Genomic DNA, 20494 nt, shown 5'->3' with positions numbered 1-20494 from the left:
CATTCCTCCATAGTGAGCCACCACATTTCCTGCGTCAGTTGAGCATAGAGAGGAAAACGTCTTTGTGCCATTACGGTGTCTGTTAAGACATGCCCTTTTCTGTCGTCTCACATTTCAGTGTTTGTTCATTTGCACAGTGATGAAAATATCAAACATTGCTGTAGTGTTCAGTGATGTCGCCGAATGTTATGGTTCTGATCATTGTGGATCAATAAAACCTTTTGCTTGGAAAAAGTATGTGTAGTTTTGTATGTGTACCTCCGGGTAATGGGTCATCAAGTGTCCCAGTTAATGCACTGAACTAGATTGAAAGGATGGTAATTTTGACACAAGCCTATCATGTGGGCTACAGATGTTTGGCCTTCTGGTGGTCCATGTTTCACACATCTGCACTAAAAAATATATTTAATCCTTAGCATTGTGAACTGCACTTATATTCTGTGTCTTGCTTTAAAAGAGAGACTTGGGACAGAGTGCCAAGAAACCCCAGTTATGACAAGACATGATTATAATTTTGCACCATTCTTCACCTGTATGAATGGCCACAGGATGAGCCATTCAGGTTTAGAAAGTGCCCAACAAACACTTAACCAACACATGTGGACGAAAGTAAAAGGGAAACATTTCAGGTTGTGGGAAAGTGCTTTATTTGAGTCACAGTGTAAAGGTCTCAATTACTGCTTGATGAGTTTGATTACACAAAGAAAAACTTCATAAAAATGCAGTGAGTCAACAGATGTATGTCGTCTTCATTATTGATAAGAAGTCTGAAGCATTAAAATCATTTGACCATTCATGAGCCTTTCCGTTGATTTTCATGATGCTTACCCAGGCAGGCTTCCTGTGAGAAATCAATAAACAACTGTCAGTCATTCGGTGCTTCAAAAAACATACAAACTTGTGCATGTGGGTCACATCAGCTAGAAAGTTGACTTCATGTATACATCAGAAGTCTAACGCATTATAGTCATCATTTATGACCCTTCAAGTCCTATCAGATATTTAAGATACCTACGGAGGTGGTATTCAGAGATCCGCTCACTTATCAGGGCCGGCTCCTGGGGAAAAATACAGGTCAAGCTGATTTAAAAAAAAATAAAGGTCACATGCATGTCAACAGTCAGACCAATTTCAAAACAGACTTCCAGCACTATTTTGCACATTTAATTAATTGAACGCATCTCCTGAGGGTCACCTAATGAAGATCGATGCAAATAATCATTAACTGATGAGATGGTAAAATGGTAGAATCTATGAAGGGTTGTATTTTCAAAGCATCTCAAGAAAACCTTCACAGATTATTTTTTCTTTCTTATAAGGAGATACTCACAATGGGAGAGTCAGGCCTCTGCAGTCCAGTCACAAGGGTGTGCACAGGCCACAAGGGTACCACCAGTCCTGCAGTAAATAAAACAAAAAAATATATATAGTCAGACAAACGGGGGAAAATACTTTATGCAAGTAAAGGCAACATGAAATTTGCAGATCGTTGAAAAAAGCTCTTACCTCCACCTTTCCACGAGGCTGGGGCCTAGCAGTCATGTGGCCGCGCAGATTTCACGGCTGTATAAAAGGCTCAATAGGCTCATAATGCGTAAACAGCAGCCTCTCGTCACGTATTATTAAACAACAGAGTGAAGAGCACGTATACATAAATATTTCCGCTCATATTGACGACAGCCGCATGGCCTGAGCGTGCTGCTGCCTCTGAGCCGAGCATGCTTTCACAATGTGCAGAAAATGTCCCCCGGACCTATTTTATATCGTATCCGGTGTGCGCGAGGGTCTCCTCTGATTGGCCGAGAGCCGCTGTACGTCCCCCCTCCTCCACTCCCGTGGCTCTGTTATCCTCACGTCCAACCCTCGCAGCTTTCATTTCAGGAAGAAGCCGCTGGAGTCCGTCGCGGCTGTCTCAATGCGTTTTAACATAACAGCCCTGCTACGTGTGAGCTCCGAACATCCGCCTCCGAGCCTCAGCGGGGGTTCTATGTAGTCGACGGCGGCGGCCGGCCGTCTATCCCCGGGTTGAGAGCAGAGAACATGGACTGGACAGTGAGCAGTCGGGCCCTGGTGTGGTGCATTTTAGCGGTGCTCTGCTACGCTGGACTCCCACATAAGGTAAGAAGGCTAACTGGATAAGCTAGCTTATCTTGGATCACATAAGGAGGGAGCTCACTGCTAAAGTACCCCCTTTAACGCAACACCCCACCCCCCCACATGTCCGCCTGAAATTCTGTCCACACGAGCAGTTTCACGTCCAGTGTCTTGTCTGTAAGCTGCGGCTGGTCCTGGCATGACAGTAGACCGCTCACATCCACGCTAGCTAGCTGGCTTTAGCGTTGATTTTTAATTGTGTAGAAGCAGGGAAGAGAATTTCACTATGACTGAACAGCGAGTGGTAATAATTCACGTTCTTATAATCCACTGTCACTGTCACAGCATGAAGCTAAGCCCCCCTTCTCTCCAATGAACCCATCTTATGTGTTAACAGATGTGTGCATTAGTTTGTTTGGAGCAGAGCTACCTTTAATTTGCATCAAATCTGCACACCAGAAACTAAGAAATGAATGTGTTGCTGTATTTTGCATCCTGTTTGATGTGGGTGATGATGATGATTTGAGGGACTGTTGTTTATCTTTGTACTGCTGGGATATTAACTCGGCACATATACATATTTCATTCAAAATAATAAAATAGCTCTTGTTTTGAGTCTAAGTGATTATTGTTAGTGTCTCCTACATGTCTACCAAGTCAATCTAAACTACCTGAACAAACACCACACATGTGGTCAATCTATAATTTCAAATTTCAGAGGTATATAATTATTATGCAAGATTGGTCTTTTTGATGTGTTGTTTTGTGCATACTTGCAAAGCAGTCATGCAAATATGTGCATAATCAATGCACAGTGTAACGTGGGCTGCATTCTTCACAACACTTACCCACCAAGCTGGAATAAGCACTGAATGTGATTTTTTTTTTTTTGTTCTTTGGACAAGGTTATCTCATTCAGTTTGTTAGATGGAAAACCTGCAGCTGTCATAAATGCTACAAATCTAACGTGCTGATAGCCAGCCTGTTCCCTAGAAAGGCCTGAAACGGAGACCCCCACACCACTACAGCTAAGCACCAGATTAAAGTAGCTTTATAATCCCCTATCATGTCTCAGGCTCTTCTTTTAGCCAGTCACAGAGTCTAATGGTGTAGGGAGGGTGAGAAATGATAGGATATCTATAGATTGTGACACAAGTGTGTGAAGGATAGATACAAACGGATATAATTCTCTTTTTTTATTATCTTAAATTCATATTTAAATTAGTTTTGGTTTGGTTTCTATGGAAAAACAAGATTTGTTTGTTTGGGGTCTCGCTAGTTGTTACACCTCCTAATAATGGCTGATTTTAGACTCTTTCTTGTTACTTTATACTCATATCCACTTCACACATCTACAGACCACTCATATCATTAATGCTTTTAAATGAAGGCGACAAAGTGCCCTTAGAGGTAATGTTATCTGAGACATTCCAAATGCTTGGAAAAAAATCCCGTAAATAAACAACATTCACGTTTGTAAAATGGAGAGAAAAAAGGCTTTTCCATGTTGTACTATCTTATCAGAGCAGTAGATTGGCTGTGCTCTCACTGAGTGTGTCCAAACACGGGCCAACACGTGATTTCTTCCCCTCTGAAGCAACACCATGCGCACGGTAACTCAGACATTGGTTGGACTTGAAAAGTTGGCAAAATATCGAAGCTAAAAAGCAAATTGAACAATCATCTTCTAATGACCTGAGTCGATCTGGGCCTGCTTACAGGTCAATGATGAAAGTAACTGTTTGTGTCAAACTATAAAAACTCCCAAATTGTCATATTGCCATATGACATTACTATCTTAACTCAAATGTTGCTGCCTTGTAGTTGTTGCTGGTGTATAAACAGATGTGACAGTTTCTATGTTCCTGTGTTGGCTGGCACCAGAAACGAGGCGCTAGCAGAGGATTTGTTGCTTTTAGTGAGCTCATGGCTGGACAGGAAGAGTGGCTCTCAGTGGCCTAGTCAGCTTATTAAAATGTCCTATTTGAAGTAAACATTTGCTTTAGATCTTTACCAGAGGTGAGGTCTCTGTCAGGGAAGCTGTAGTAAAAATAGAATTTCCAACAGAGATGCCCCTTGTTGATTGTCTTTTTTTTTTTTTTAAGATGTAAATGCACCAGAACTTTGAAACACTGTATTTTCTGATATTTCTGTGTATCAGTCCTAATAGTTATATGTATTGGCTATGAACACTGCCTTTGCTTCTTCCTTGCCTTGCTATCATTCAGTTGTCCTCCAAAGTGTCCCTGAGTCTGTCTGGGTCTTGTAAAGAAAAGGAATTTCAGTCACAAGCACAGTTCAAGCAAATACTCAGTTTTTAGCTGCACATTTTTCGTGCTAAGAATGATTTAAAAGTGCAGGTGTACGACAACAGTTCCTCTTTAGGCTGAGTGGGAAAGTGTTGTGCTTGGGGCTGTAAAGGGCAGTGACGCTCCAGAGCCAGTGATACCATGACCATTGTAGTCAGTGTCTCCATAAGTCATCTCAGGCCTCATTGCAGAAGAAAGAGGAGATCTCAGAACTTGGCAAGAGTTTGGTTTTGCCCAGTTCTGTATGATTATGTAACTGTCTTGCACAATAACTTAGCATTTCTGTGTTATACAGAGAATTGGGAAATGAGAGGGAATGTCCCTGTTAGTGTGACGGAAAGGTTTATATGTCACATCTTCACTCACTTTGAGCTGCCAAGTTGTAAATAGAATGTCCCTGAAGTCCAGCAGTCTGTTAATGTCTGTGCTAATCCAGGAAACAGATGTGTGAAGAGCTTTTGTTTGTGGAACCACGAGCCCTGATACAGGTGACGGCGGGTCCTAAAACAGATTAATTATGATTGTCACTGTGAAGGTGCGTGATGTTCATCAGCTTATAAACCAGTGGAATCGGTCCTGGATGATCATTGTTGATGCAGAGGATGTGTGCAGCTCCAGCTGCGGACATGTAGTCAAATACAAAGTATTTTAGTTTCTTTCTGCAGACCGAAACTTGCAGGAACTGGCTGCCGTGTTTTCAGTTCTGTCCTGCCATTTGAGGTACCTCAGCAGAAGTGAGCATTTGATACTGGCTGATTTGTGCTGTCGTATAATAGCGAGTTTTTAAGTGACAGGTTTTAGGGGAAAAACAGGCTGCATGACATAAGTGAACACCCAGGGTGAGTCAGTGGTGACAGTTGCTGGGTCGACTTCCTAGCTGTGCCTTTTTGAGTCTAGAATTATTGTACTGCAGTTACCAATCTCCACTTGTATCTTATTTGTGGCTGTTTTTGTTTTGTGGAAACTTGGAAACTGTTTTGGGAGATCAGTAAGTGATGTTGATCAATATTCCTGTGGCTCGGGATCAAAATCAAGCCTCTTTGTTTTTATTTTTTTATTGACTTGCCCTGATTTTTTTTTTTTTTTTTTTTAATGTAATTGTGGCGCAACTACAAATTTCTGATAAACTGTCAGATAATTGGCAAGAACTCTTATTAAAAGTTACAAAACAGCTCTGAGCAGCATTAAAGGGATAATTGATGGCACTTAGGAAGCCATGCAGTTTCAAAGGATGGACAAGTAGACAAGTCTCGTTTTGTTTAATTTCAACTTGAATCAGAAAAAGAACGTCACGCACCAACGCAGAGGCAGCGATCAGGGTCAGTTTGTGCTGTTTTCTATGCTTTAGTGGGCAGCTGGAGCTCTCAAACAGCCCTGCTCCACTTTGTTCTCGATGACTGAGTTGAGGGCATCTCATGGTTTTTGGCACCGGTTTTCTGGAAAGAGTTTTTTAACATTCCATAGTGGCTGACTGGAGTTCACACATCACCCGCCGTGTTGTTAACTCTGGCATAAGCCGAGTCATGAGGTTGGAAAGCGTTACTGCCGTTGTGGCTCTGGGTTCATTCACTGCATCGTCATGATTTTATTTTTATTATTTTTTTTTGTGCGTGTGTGTGGGGGAGTGTGCCAGTGTACTGCCTTTTCGACACATGCGCCCTCTGCATCTTTCATGTTCCGATACCGCCTATTTTAATATATAGAATATCCATCCTTGTCCACCGTGTTTTTCAGTGAGAGATAAAAGATTCCTGAAAGATGGCGCCCATATGGCCTGTCAGCCTACCATTCATCTGTTGCAGAGGAAAGTTGGAGCCCTCCTCTCATTGTAAAATGAGTTGAAAATCATCACTCCATGATGTGAACAGTTCAGTTCTTAAAGCCACTGGCTGTTTTTCCCACCTGTCCAATTTCACGATCGTCAAGCGTCTCAAAGCCGAACTGTAAATCATCATCATCATTTTTATTGTGCTGGTGAGATACATGCCAACCCTAAAACGAACTGTGCAATTAAACCGGACATGCTCACGGAGTCTTATGGCAACGATTACATTAGCTTCTTGCACTGCCCGCATGCACAGGCCCGACTTATTAGCTTTGGTGGTTTGTTTGTGCCCGGCTTAAGAGCACTTAAAGTCTCCAGCCTCCACTTGTATCTGCTGAAACGTGTAGAAGGAGAGTGCTAATCATTGGAAATTGGTAAAGTGCTTGTTGCTGTATGGAGGAGCTAATTGCGCTGTCACAAGGGACCTGTTCGTGGGGATTAGTCAGTTAGTGAAGTTGATCAATATCGCTGTGGTTCAGGAGGAAAGGGAGGTCTTCCTCAGCTGCCTGGGTTTTGAGACTTCTGTGGTAAAGCTGGAAGATTAACCGAGCTTTCATTCATCCGTGGTGATGGGCCTCTTGCGTCAATGCACATTTTTCAATGCATTTTCATTTTAGATAATTTAAAAATCTTTGATTATTGATCATTTAGGACATCTGTGCCTTATTGAATTCTTTTGGATCTTTGTACTAATAAAAGCTTTAAAGCTTGATTTTTTTTTTTTAGTTTGTTTAATCTGGAGTGTCAAAAAGCTCCCTGAAATGTGACCCCTCATGCTCATGCCTAGTTTGTTGACTTTTTTCCATGTTGAAACTCTTAGATCTGGCCGCTGCTGCCTCTCCACTAAGCCTCCCCCTTGTCATGTGATCTATCCGCACCCTCTAGTTTTCCTTCTCATGCCATTGTAATAGTATTGATACAAAGATCATTGATTGGGCAACAAATCCTTCTGGGCGCCCTCATTTTCATGCTGTAACATCTCTGACAGTGGATCACCTGCTTTCATAAATCTTTACATGTTTTTCTGTGATTAGTTTCATGCTCTCTCAATTGTTTGCACCAGGTGTGTCTGAGGACAGGTAATGCCCGAGTGATCAGCGGTTTGAGTAATTAATCACATCCTTGATGCAGGAGCACACATCCTGACCTGACCTGTGCCTTTAAATGAGCGCATGCATGCGCACACATGTCTGCTCCCTAATGTCTGCTCTGCATCTTGAATATGTGTCCACTCGCTTATGCATGCATAATAGATGGCTTGTTGTTGAGTGGAGATGTTTTGTTCTCAATACTCTGATATCCTGTTTTTGTAGGGGTTTTGCAGTGCCAGCACCGTTTCTCTTCCTGAAAGCCTGCTCTTTGTGTCCACTTTGGATGGAAACCTGCATGCCGTTAGCAAGAAATCAGGTTCAATCAAATGGACTTTGAAGGAAGGTAAGAGGTGATGTCTGGATTCAAGTCTACCTTGTTTTTTTTTTTTTTTTTCTTTCCCATGTTGTTCCTGATTCAAGTTTATTTTGCCACGCTGAAATGCTTGTGTGTCTTTTGTCATGAACACGGAAAAAAACAGTCATTTTAAAACAGGCTGACTGGCTTATGTTATTTACAGTATTTTCTGTCACTTTTAAAAACTCACAGAATATAATAAAAGACTACTGAATTACAGGTTGGCCTTTTCGAATTGAGGAATGACTCCTAGTGTTAAATCTTGTGTTTTACTCGTAGAGGTTTGCTGTTAGAAGTTCCGTTGGGCATAAAAACTGGGTAATTATTAACTGAGCAAGGGGCAAGTATAGCCTGTAATCAAGGTCAGAGTGGGCCTGGGTAAGCAACTTGGCTGAGATATCACGTGCGCAAGCGGCATTGCTGTGCTTACCATGTTAATGCAGGCACTATACCTTCAGGTGGCAAAATATGAACACACCTTTTGGGTTGTTTTCCCAAAGTGGTAGAAAGCAAATGATCCGTTGCTGCCCGGGATGTGAATATGTATTAATCAGAGGCAGAGGCCGCCTCCTCCTGCTCACTCCTGTTTTTCTGGAACGGCATATGAATATAAATGTGCTGATTTTGTAGCAGGCTTCAGACACACCTGTTGTTGTGCTTTTCTCATGCTGACATTCACCCACAATAATGAGGGGAGAGGAACCGTCTTTTACCTGCACTCATGCAGAAAAGGCCTGTCCTCAAACACGTGTAGCGCTAGACTTAACATTCTTATCTGTTGCAGAAAAGATGTCAACAAAACTTCTTCTCCACGTCTTTTTTTTTTTTTTTTTTTTATAATTACAGTTAATACTTGTCAAACATAACAATAATTCAGCACATTAAGTAATCCTGTGGCTACCTCCTGCTTTAGTTGACCCCTCCGGGGCGCCTCCATACAGATCGGCTCCATCTGGTCCACACCCTGTGTGTTCACACCGCGAGGAGGTGTGTGTGTGTTTGTCTAGTAGCAGTAGAGACAAGGGCTTCACATTTTGACCGTTGGTGTCAAGAAACACAACTGCTTGCCTGTTTTTAATCTTTAAGCTACCTGGCCATGCTGACTTTGTTTCAACCAGCTCATGTGTGTTATCAATACTTCTGATGTAAATCAGATATGTGAAACATGATTGGTTGTATATTTTTCAGAAATGTGGGTTCACTTAGAAATCATGGCATAGATACTGTTCAGTAAGTTAGATTTTAGTCCCTCACTACTAAAATATGTTAATGTCACCATGATTTGCGTCACCATCTGGTAAAAGGAAACATTTTTTTGACCCACATCTAAAGAAGCCGAAGCCTATTATTTGCGTACTGAGCAAATTCTTTAAAATCCTTCCTTTGTAGGGGAAAAAAAAAAACACTTGGAAACTCGTAGGTATGTTGAAGTAGAGCATTTCTGAGTAAGATTAGATCTTGGTAAACTTTGCCCCCCTCATTGACACTACAGTCTTCATCGTTCCCACAAAACAGTTTTGGGAAGGTTCGCCTCGGGGTAATCAGTCCATGTTATATTTGGACTTTTTTGTCATCTATACTTGATTGTCACTCTTGCTCATTGGCTTCTGGCCACGGCTTCCATCGTCGGTTAACTTTCTTGTCGATCCTGACGAGCATCTTTTTCTGGTCTCCTCTTTTCGCAGATCCAGTTCTTCAGGTCCCGACACATGTAGCTGAGTAAGCATCCTCTAGTTACTCTTTTGCATGAGTGCGCCCACACGTTGCGCCCTGCTGAGACAAAAGATGCTGAAGGCATTGATTATTGTAACCTGTTGAGCTCGTCTCATCTGTCACTCGGTTTAACTCGCTGCTTAATGTCTTGAGCTTTTCATCGATTCTTTCTCGCAGGCCAGCTTTCCTCCCTGACCCCAACGACGGCAGCCTGTACTCTCTTGGAGGGAAGAACAATGAAGGCCTCACAGTAAGAGGAAACGACTTTATCACAAATTCGAATCTCCTCGCGTCATTCAGAAAGGCTTTTCAGTTCCCTGTTCTCGAGAAAAACACATGAAATATAAAGTCGTGCATGCGGTCAGTTGCACCTGGTTTATAAGGTGTGTGAATGCATTTTTGAGAAAGCTGTGGCGACCTTTTCATTTTTGTTTTTCTTCAAACAGAAATTACCGTTCACTATTCCTGAGTTGGTGCAGGCCTCGCCCTGTCGCAGTTCTGACGGCGTTCTTTACATGGGTAAGGCTAATTCCTGCGTAGAGCTCATGATCTGTGGCTGCTGAATAAACTTGTTGTTGAGTATCAGGCATGAAGAGCTGCCAGCTCACGTACCCTCACCTCCATTTTTGTGGTCTGGGGAGCCTATTCCTAAAAATAAATAATAATTGACCAGTACTTTTTGAGATTATGTCAAATGTGTACGTATTGACAAGTTCTTTGTATTGAAACACGCAGTTTTATTTTTACATTAAACAGCAGCAGTCGGTTTCATCATCTTGGTTTTGAAGTGCTCAGTTTTGCCGGACATCAAGATTGTCCGTGTGTCATGTGCGCTACATACAAAAAGTTTACGCCGCTCCGTGATAATTTCAGCACGAACCGAAAATGCGCTATCACCAGCTTATTGTGACCCTCTTTAAACTTTTGATTGCTCTTGTCCAACTGTTCTGATCTCTTTGCTCAACTTGCTGTTTTCTAAGAAGGAGCTTAAAGAGAAAACTCACAGCAGGTGTTTGATCCATGAATCAAACAGTAAATTTCATGATTTGATTAGAAATGGAATTTAAAACAGTCCTGCTGTTCACATTTTGACATCATGAGACCAAGACGACGCCCGGTCAGTCCAGGACTGCCCTACACTTGGAACGGTACAACCTAGACTAGCCGAATAACATCATTAATCCAGTCATTGAGCTCCTGCACTTTCTGCACCATTAGAAATGATTTACTCATCATCTCATGCGTCTGCATAAATGCTTTAATATCACCGGATTCATGAACTTTATGCGTTTTTGACAAATTCCACCTGAAAGCCAGTGTCCCTAACATTTTGTGAGGAGTGCATATGGTATTTTCTCTCTGTCTTGAATAGTCAACATGAACTGAATGTACAGTCAGTGTCCTTCAGTATCTCCTCACTCGGATGAGCTGCTGTTATCTAACCTCTAAAGAATAAGTTAGACTGCAGAACACGTTGAGTCCACCTGCCGCTGTACCTCCTCTTCTTTTGAATTTACAACAGTTTGTGTGAGCTGTAATCTCCCGCGCTGGATGTGTGTCACGGCAACAAAGAATCGGATGACATTTGGCTCCTGACGGTCAGGATCAGTATAGCTTTTTGTTTTCATGCAGCTCGAGCTGCTGCCTGCACACAGCGACGCCCCACTCTCCGACACCCCTGAACTTTACAGGTTACATCAGACCAAACCGCCATCTGTTTTTCTTTCTTTTCCTTTTTGTTTTTTTTTTGTCCTGAAAAAAATTAGAAACCTACCCAATAATCTGTTTGAGTAGCAGGGCACTTGTACACCGTGGTCAGGTAAAATTACATTTGTTTTTTTTTCTTGTTTGAAAAGACAATGAACTAACCGTTTAATTGTAGGATGGAAACACCCATTAGTGACAGTTGAACGGCTGCATGTTAAATTGCCCAATTCGCCGCGTACACTGTGTGCATATAGAAAATCTTCAGTCAATTCCATCACACCTAAAATAAACAGACACAAAAAATGCGTTTCCTCATCATCATGATATTCTTTTAAAAGAAGAGCTGAGTGAAGGCTGAAAGGGGAAGAAGCTTAATGAGGAAACAACACTCCTCATACAGACATCATGAGTCGCAAAACATCAGAAATCTAGTGAGAGAGAACAAGATACTCAAATGGAAATGAATGTTCAATGTTGTGTTCATGCCGTCGGTGTGTGTTTTTGCTTTTGCACAGGTAAGAAGCAGGACTTGTGGTACGTTGTTGACCTGCTGACCGGGGAGAAGCAGCAGACTCTGACCTCCTCCTTCGCTGAGATGCTTTGTCCCTCGTCCTCTCTTCTCTATCTGGGGCGCACAGGTACAAACAACAGCAAATCAGCAAGGCTCAGTTCTGTTTTTTAACTCGGAAATAAGTTGAGTTTGTCTTCAATAGCCCCCAAACTGTCCCTGCAGACTTTAAGAGGTGGTGTGGTTGGATAACTCAAGATGAAGCTATATAGCATGAGAACCCTGCAGAGAGAATATATGCTGAAACATTAAAATCACTTTGTCTGTGAGCTGGGTTCAGTTTCATCACCTCCACAGTGTCAGTTTTGTCAATTCCATTGTTGCGAAGGAAACTCGGCACCCACTTTACGTCGCCTTTGTGACCGGAGACCACTCAGCTTTTGTATAGGTTGCATAAGTAAGTCATAAACAGACTGTTTTTTGTGTTGAAAACCATATTCCTGCTATTCATCCCAATGTCAGAGTACACCATCACCATGTACGACACCAAGAGCAGAGAGCTGCGCTGGAATGCCACCTACTCGGACTACGCCTCCACCCTTCCGGACGACGACACCAAATACAGTACGGTTCATGACGAGAACTGGATTTTTTTGTGCGATTTGGTGTTGGCGGTAAACGGTGATCGTTCATGTCGTTTTCTGGTCCTCCACAGAAATGGCTCACTTTGTGTCCAACGGCGACGGCCTGGTGGTGACAGTGGACAGTGAGTCGGGAGACGTTCAGTGGGTCCAGAACTACAACTCCCCGGTGGTGGCCATGTACATCTGGCAGCGCGAGGGCCTCCGCAAGGTTCCCCACACCAACGTGGCGGTGGAGACCCTGCGGTACCTCACGTTCATGTCGGGAGAGGTCGGCCGCATCACTCAGTGGAAATACCCGTTCCCCAAGGAGAAGAAGCCCAAGAATAAATTCTTGTAATTCATATATTTTTAATAATTTACCTTGAAAAAGAAGTTGCATGTTTGAATGGATTAGATTATTTTCACTTTTCTAGCAGTCAGATTATTGAAGCGAGGATCTAGAGAACAAGCGTTGGCCAACAGCTCTCAAACATGTTGCAGCAATTTTTTATTCTGTGAATCATCAAAGCCTGAACCACGAGAGGATGAAATCAGAATCTCCTTGTGTTTATGTTGGATTGCTTGGTGTTGGGATGGAGTCTCGACTTGTAATATGTGACGAGAGGCTGCCTACAGGCCTGGTTTCACAATGTGGGGCGGTCATACTTTTATATGTGTCCACACCTGCTGCTACTGAAACAAAGAGTCAAGACTTTGAGAGCGCAATCCTCGGAGAGTTTTGCATATTTGGTGTAGTGTAGCTGAGGCAATCGGCTAGAGGATGCAGGATTTCATTGTAACGATTATATTTTGTGTAATTTTGCCTCCAAAACAGGAGAATTTTGGAACAATGGACATGTTTGAAGTAAATTTGGCCCTCGGGCAGGATTTTGCTTGAACTTGGTGTCGTGTATGCAGCTATGAAAAAGCCTTTTTCTTCTCCTTGTCTTTCAGGGCCACCCTGTATGTAGGTAAATACTCCACCAGCCTGTATGCGTCTCCCTCCCTGGTGCATGATGGAGTGACTGTCGTGGTGAGTGCCATTTACATATTTATCGCTTTTCAGGGAATCAGCAAGATTCCCTGAACAAGATACATGAAACAAGATTTGAACAGTTTATTTCCCATCTTCAAAATACTTGAATTCATCGTCTGCTTTTCCGATTCTATTGAGGCACAACAGGAAGTTTGTGTGTTCACACCTTTTTGTTTTCTACTTTGGCTTTGAGCAGTCTTACTTCCTGAGATAGTGATCTATAGTTCCTGCACTTGCAAACGACTCTTCCAAAATGTATCCCATCATATAGAGTAGTGTGACTCTAAACGTTTGGATGTGTGTGTGTCTGTGCGCAGCCTCGTGGCAGCACCTTCCCACTGTTGGAGGGACCCGATAGCCAAGAGGCAGACGAAGACAAGGAGTGTGTCATCACGCCCAGCACCAGCGTCAAGTTCAACGCGGCGCTGCGCGAGCGAAACAGGATCAACTTCATGAGGAACTACCTGCTCCTCATCGGTACTGCACAGGAAATATTCCGTATTTTTTTAATCCTGTGATCCAATACAATCAGAGTTTCGTCATTTAGGTTTATATCCTAAAGCTTTGACTGCAATCAGCTGAAACTGAAATGGTTGTGAAAGTGAAGAGATTTGACTGGAAGCACTTTTAACCCAGTTACTGACTCAGGAGGTTGTGTTGTGCTCAGACTGCCCTCTGCTGGATGGATAGAAACATCACATCTGACGAGAGTCGGAGTGGAAAGACACTCTTCTGCTCCTCATGCTGTTTGTTGAAACGTCCCTTCTCTGTTTTCAGGTCATCACGAGATGCCTCTCGAAGCTCACACGAAGATCCTGGAGAAGTTTCCCGACAGCTTCCCTCGCAATCAAGGCAACGTCATCCCACCCACCGAGAAGAAGGTAGAAGAGGTGAGAGTGGGTTAATTAAATGCTTTCAGATATGGCCGACTCTCTGTACAGATGTCCTGACTCATCTCTGTGTGGCAGAAGGTGAACGACAGCGGCATGGACGACGGCCCGCCTCCTTCGCCCCTGCCTGACACGTCTATCCAGGAACCAGGGACCAGCGGTCGCCCCGTGCGCCCAGAGGCTCCGGTGGACACGATGCTGAAAGACATGGCCACCATCATATTCTCCACTTTCCTCCTGGCTGGATGGGTGGCCTTCGTGATCACCTACCCGAAGGTACGACTCATGTAGGCTTCAGGTGAACCGTTATCCTGTGAACTCTGCTGAACGGAGACAGATTAGTGTGGAGGAAGTTTTGGCAGGATTGGATGAAGAGGAGCTGCACAGCACTCCCACCGTGTGTGTGTGTCTTGAAGGACTGTGGATGCCCATAATTTGCTGTACAGTTTGCTGTTTGGCAAATGGAGCTTGTCATAAAATCAATGGTTATCAGATGATGTATCGACGTCTGCAGCCAGAGAACTGGTTTTGACGTGAACATAAAAATGTAAATGTGTGATGACAAACTGGAATTAAGTCGACGGTCGACACAAACACTGTCCTCAAGGACAGTGTTTGTGTTTTCCTGTATTTTAATGGAGGCAGTCAAACTTCTAGACTGTTTTAAATTTATTACACAAACTCAACTACATCAAACCTTTTTCTATATTTTAAGGAGATGTATTTCAAAGTATTGGGAAATTTCATGACATTGGATGTTTTTGGCTTTTTTATTAACAAAATTTTTTCGTTACGTTTTTTTTAATGCTTCAAACATTTGATTTAAAGTGTATTTTGTTTCCATGTAAAAAAGTGAAGCCAAACTAGCGCCGAGGCTGACATGTCCTTTGTTACCGCAGAGCGTGCACAAGCAGCAGCAGCTGCAGCACCAGGAGTTCCAGCGACAGATGGAGGAGAGGCTGGAGCTGCTCCAGCGGCAGCAGCCCTTCCCCCCCGCCGAGGTGGCCCTGGGCCTGGCTCCAGACAGCGACTACCTGGAGGTGGCCCGCATTCGCTCTGAGTGCTCGGACCACAGCAGCCCCAACGTCACGCCCCGCGCCTCCAACCACTCCAATTTATCGGTCTCGGAGTTGGGGAGCTCAGCCAATGAGCATGAAGACGGAGGTAAAGACTTTGGCTGTTTAAGATATTGAGTGCAATTTAAACCAAGATGGAACTGACTGAAATCTGTCTCTCCAGAGGAGGACTCCTGTATTGTCAAAGTAGGGAACATAACTTTCCACCCAAAGGAAGTGTTGGGTCACGGCGCAGAGGGAACAATTGTTTACAAGTAAGTCATGGTCGCCTCAGCTGGAATACGAAGTGGATTTTTATTGTAACGTTGCTTTTCCACTCTTCCCTATAAGGGGACAGTTTGACAACCGTCAAGTTGCCGTGAAGAGGATTCTCCCCGAGTGTTTCAGCTTCGCAGACCGTGAGGTCCAGCTGCTGAGGGAGTCCGACGAGCACCCAAACGTCATTCGCTACTTCTGCACAGAGAGGGACCGGCAGTTCCAGTACATCGCCATCGAGCTGTGTGCGGCTTCGCTGCAGGAGGTAATCAGCAGCTCTTTAAGCTCTCTGATGGATTCTAGAACAGTGATTGGTTCTTTGTATTTATCTTTATCAAGCTATATTTCCTTAATCATGCATTTTGTGGAAAATTCTATATATGAGTTCAGATAACAGATTCTTTCTCTCTGCATTTTCTCAACCAACACTAAACGTTCTGTTTTGTATTCTTAGTACGTGGAGAGAAAAGACTTCGATCGTCATGGACTAGAACCTGTCGCGCTTCTTCAGCAGACAATGTCAGGACTGGCCCATCTGCATTCTCTCAATATTGGTTTGTATCTTTGAATACGAATTCTCGCTGTCATCTGTTGCTTTGTATCAAACTTGATCCACACCACAGAAACGACTGACGCCATGCCTTCTGTCTTTGCGCAGTCCACAGAGATCTGAAACCCCACAATATCCTGGTGTCTATGCCCAACGCGCACGGCCGAGTCAGAGCGATGATTTCAGACTTCGGCTTGTGTAAGAAGCTTGCGGCGGGTCGCCACAGTTTCAGCAGAAGGTCTGGCGTGCCGGGCACCGAGGGCTGGATCGCCCCAGAGGTTCTCAGTGAGGACTGCAAAGACAACCCGGTGAGTGGGGAACTCCTGATGCTCCTGTTTGAATCACATTCTAATATAGACGCAAAAAGCTGCAAGAATCAGCATGTCTTCAACCTTCTTACAGAGATGGTGTTTGACTGTAATCCAGGTTAACCTCTAGTTTTCTAAGTTTTTTTCTCGTCTTTTGCAGACCTACGCAGTCGACATCTTTTCTGCTGGATGTGTGTTTTACTACGTGGTGTCCCAGGGCAGCCATCCTTTTGGCAAGTCTCTGCAGCGACAGGCAAACATCCTGCTGGGAACATACAGCCTCGATCACCTGCAGAGTGACGTACATGGTGAGTCCTGAGCTTCCTCAGTTTGTTCTTACTTCTAGTGTTTCACAATAATGGCAGCAGTGGTCAGCTTAAGAAGTATAAAGTTCAGTCGTACCTCATAACCACAGACTAAAACCAGCAAGTTTGTTCTTTTTCTCAGGGGACATTGTAGCCAGAGATCTGATCGAGCAGATGATGAGCATGGATCCCTACAGGAGGCCTTCAGCTGAAAGTATTCTCAAACATCCTTTCTTCTGGAGTCTGGAGAAAGAGTTGCAGTTCTTTCAGGTCAGTCGTTTTTCCAACACATGTTTTTTGAGATTACCTCTTCAGACTCTGGTGTAGTTCAGGTTCTATCCTGAATGCAGCACACTGCTGGTATCATGTAGTTTGTTTACACACACTGCAGATGAGAGAACTTGTGCTTTTGGAATGATCCAGCCTCATTATGAAATCAGGTTTGTGTACGTTTGTAAAGGAGAACTGTACAGCTGGTTCGCTTTCTGACTTCCACATCATTGGTATTTTGAAACCTTTTCTTGTTGTTGGCAGGATGTGAGTGACAGAATAGAAAAGGAACCGCTGGACGGACCAATAGTGAGACAGCTGGAGCGAGGAGGGAGGGCTGTGGTCAAGGGAGACTGGAGGGAGCAGATCACAGTTCCACTGCAAACAGGTGAGAGTTTGATTTAAAAGATGTGGTTGAATAGGATTTATCCTGCATCCGTTTTTATTTTATGTTTTTGTTAGCATTGGAAAACACCTTAGAAACTTTCCAAATCATTCCCATTTCTAATGTTTTCACTCTGAAAATCACTGTATCCAATCAAATGTTGGTGAAAGACACACCTCATATCTGCCACCTATTTCCCCCAAGATGCACTCGTAGGTGTAAATTTCAGCTTTAAATAGAGGATTAAAGTAGAAAGGTACATATGATGAGAAGGTTAGACATCAGTCATTCATTTATGGTTATAAATTAATGTTTTATTCTTTTTTGTCCTTGTCTGCAGATCTGAGAAAATTCCGTTCTTATAAAGGCGGCTCAGTCAGAGACCTGCTGCGTGCAATGAGAAACAAGGTAAATGAACCATTGCCACATTGGCAGTTTCCCTGAATATATTGTTTTAATTTTAGCAATGTTATTTTATTAGTTCATTTTCCATTATTGTCTCTTATCTGTTATCTCGCTGCTGCTTCACTGGGAAAAGTCACCTCTATCATATCTTGACTGGATATTTTCATGTTTGCGTCAAAATGAACGTGATCTTTCCCCTTGGCCTCAACAGAAGCACCATTATCGAGAGCTGCCTGCGGACGTGCAGGAGACCCTGGGATCCATCCCCGACGACTTTGTGTCCTACTTCACGTCTCGCTTCCCCCACCTGCTCATGCACACCTACCTGGCCATGCGGACCTGTGCGCAGGAGAGGCCGTTCCTGCCTTACTACTCCACTGCCGAGCAGCTCGCGAAAACGGACAGCCAGCTCACGCCTTGCGGGCCACAGAGACAGGACGAGCCGTGCACTCAGCAGCCGCCGGCACAGGCGCCGCTCCCTCCCTCACAGTCCCATGAACCGTCACTTTCCCCGCCGCCGGTGCAGGCGTGTCACACAACAGCTGCCGAGCCGGCGCCCGAACTAGTGGACGAGCGAGTATCTTCTCAGTTACCGGTTCAGACAGTGCAGCCAGCAGAGGCCCCGCCCTCCACACAGACTGACGTGCACAGCCAAGCGGCGAGCCCCGCGTCCGCCCCCGAACCGCCTCCCGGTCCCCTCAGCCAAAGCGAGTCCAGTCCTCCCGAGATCCCCTCAGATCCCCCGACCCTGGACGAGTCCGGATGACCCGGCGCAGACGGGAGCGTCGCCTTAAAGAGTGGAAGCGAAGCGGGCCAGCCCCGCCGCGGACTGGCGAGGACCGGGCCTGCAGCGCCCGGAGCCCACCGCCAGACGCAGCGGCTGCAGCCCTGAATGAAGTGCCTTCTGCTGACACGCAGGAACGCCACCCCAACACGCCTGCGTCTGCCACGCCACGAGAGAGCAGGCGGGAGGTTTTCCTGCAGCTGGACTGAGAAGAGATCCTTTTTAATCTTTTGATAACGGCATGTCCAAACAGTTTTCGTCCCAAAAATATCTCCATTGTGGTGAAACGTGTCCAGATGTTGAACACTGGTGTACTTTTTATTGTGCAATGTATTTTTTTTTTTTTTTTTCCCCAGTGAGATTTTTTTCACTGCAGAGATGCTGTATATGTAAATATATTTTTATAGACTGATTCAGAATTTGAATTACTGTTGAAAAAAAATCATTTAATATGGCCAGTGTGCCTTTTTCTAATATCACTGTGCTGCATAGGTACAGATCTATAAAATGGACTATGCTAAATGTGCTTGATTCCAGTTAATGCTGCTAGATTTGTTTTTTTTTTTTTTTTTTGTTCCTTCCCATCACGTCTAGACTATTGCTCTGAACCGTTCCAAAAGGTGTTCAAGGTGATGCTTGAGCACAGAAGGTAATTTAATCTTTTAATGTAAGAAGTCGAGAGTTAAGTTTGGCTGTAAAGTACTCATGTGATAACTTTTTAAAGGGTGTTAAAGTGAAGTTAATGACCTGCACATTAAATTCTATTTTTTTTTTATACCGATACTTTGCCTGATTGTCGACGTTCTTTCCTCTCATTGAGAAAGTTTGATTCTTCCTTTTTTATATATGTTCTAGAAGCTGTGATCCAGTTTGTCTGTTACAGGAAACTCCTACAGCATGTTCGCCTTCTGTCTCCAAAAAGTTAAGAGCATTGCACACCATCATGAAAGGCTGCTCACTGGTAATGTCTGTAAATTCTACAGCTGCTATTAGCAAAATATTTCATTGTGAAAACTGTCATACACATAATCCTTCCATATTTGTGAAACATTGCAGGAAAACTTGTTCTTCAAAGTTCCAGGAAGTTAATCCAAATTTGCATAACCAATGTTTTATAAATACATTGTGAGAGTCAGTAGGAAATGAGGTGGGGCCATCTGAAGTTCATGTCCTCTCGTTTATGTATATTTGTTTTATTTGAGGAAAAGGTCACTTGTTTTGGGGCTTGTTGTCATGAGCCTGGTTGCTTTGTTTCGGTTGTGAGATCTCACCTCACCTCTCTCACCTTGCTGTGAGAAAATGCTGAAAGGGTTGGTGAGTTTGGGTTTAGTTTAAAACACGTTGGACTGGAAACATTAGGTGGGTTGATAGGACTTGCACAACCTTTGGACTTGTTTTTAGAAAATATTCCAGATATCGCCAAAAATTAAAATCTTTTCAACTGCTCTGTCCTTCGATTGGAAGCACGTTAAACTGGGTCAGCTGAGGTGAACCAGGCTCATCCTTTTTGGTTCCTTCATCCGTCAGCCTGCAAATCGAGTGAAGTCCATGGATGCTATATGTAGGTAAGATCATTTTTGTTTATGTATAATTTATTTAGATTTCTTTCTCTGACTTCCAACACCACAAAGAGACCAACAGATCATGTTTACTCTTAACTACAACCTACAGTAATCTAAGTAGATCATGAGGAAGTCTGCACCTCTGAGCTGGTTCTGCAGATTTCTTCCTGTTGAGGTTTTTTTTTTTTTCTTTTTTTTTCTTTTCACCCTTTTCTTGTCACGTGTGCTTACTTGTGGAACATTTTAGTTTTTTTCTTTGTAAAAGTGACTACAAATAACTGTTCTATTTGCCTCTCTAGAAATAAAATTGAATAGCATATTCCAATCATTTAGTGCAGTTGGTTCTGCATGGTGTCATTTCACCATGAGCTTGGGTGGGGTTTGTGTGTGTTTGTGTTATCGATTTGAGTTTGGAGCTGGTATTACTTGATAAGGTCCAGATC

General features: G+C 43.6%; 1 protein-coding gene and 1 long non-coding RNA gene across 3 annotated transcripts; one reads left to right on the top strand and one right to left on the bottom strand.

The window, feature by feature from the left end:
• Positions 1 to 629: 629 nt before the first annotated feature.
• LOC115387539 (uncharacterized) lies at positions 630 to 1718 on the bottom strand. The gene is made up of 4 exons (XR_003931387.1): positions 1507 to 1718; positions 1331 to 1398; positions 1016 to 1058; positions 630 to 841 (listed from the first exon to the last, which is right to left on the bottom strand). It is a non-coding gene; the product is annotated as an uncharacterized LOC115387539 (long non-coding RNA).
• Positions 1719 to 1876: 158 nt separating this feature from the next.
• Positions 1877 to 19263, top strand: ern1 (endoplasmic reticulum to nucleus signaling 1). 2 transcript variants are annotated; one of them, XM_030090109.1, is made up of 22 exons: positions 1877 to 2118; positions 7542 to 7662; positions 9360 to 9393; positions 9565 to 9637; positions 9834 to 9906; positions 11610 to 11732; positions 12125 to 12226; positions 12318 to 12579; positions 13180 to 13258; positions 13579 to 13738; positions 14039 to 14151; positions 14233 to 14427; positions 15051 to 15315; positions 15391 to 15481; positions 15558 to 15747; positions 15937 to 16036; positions 16141 to 16340; positions 16501 to 16648; positions 16788 to 16915; positions 17180 to 17303; positions 17641 to 17708; positions 17917 to 19263. In XM_030090109.1, exons 1-22 carry the CDS (start codon positions 2041 to 2043, stop codon positions 18469 to 18471), a joined length of 3282 nt encoding a protein of 1093 aa, XP_029945969.1. In that variant the 5' UTR covers positions 1877 to 2040; the 3' UTR covers positions 18472 to 19263. The 2 variants fall into 2 exon arrangements, with proteins under 2 accessions (XP_029945969.1, XP_029945968.1); XM_030090108.1 differs by having other exon boundaries at positions 14230 to 14427.
• The last annotated feature ends 1231 nt before the right edge of the window (positions 19264 to 20494 follow it).

Source organism: Salarias fasciatus, chromosome 4, assembly GCF_902148845.1.
Source record: "Salarias fasciatus chromosome 4, fSalaFa1.1, whole genome shotgun sequence".
NCBI classification, from domain to species: Eukaryota; Metazoa; Chordata; class Actinopteri; order Blenniiformes; family Blenniidae; genus Salarias; species Salarias fasciatus.
The sequence above is the reverse complement of the archived record's forward strand: the minus strand, read 5'-3'. Positions and strand labels throughout refer to the sequence as shown.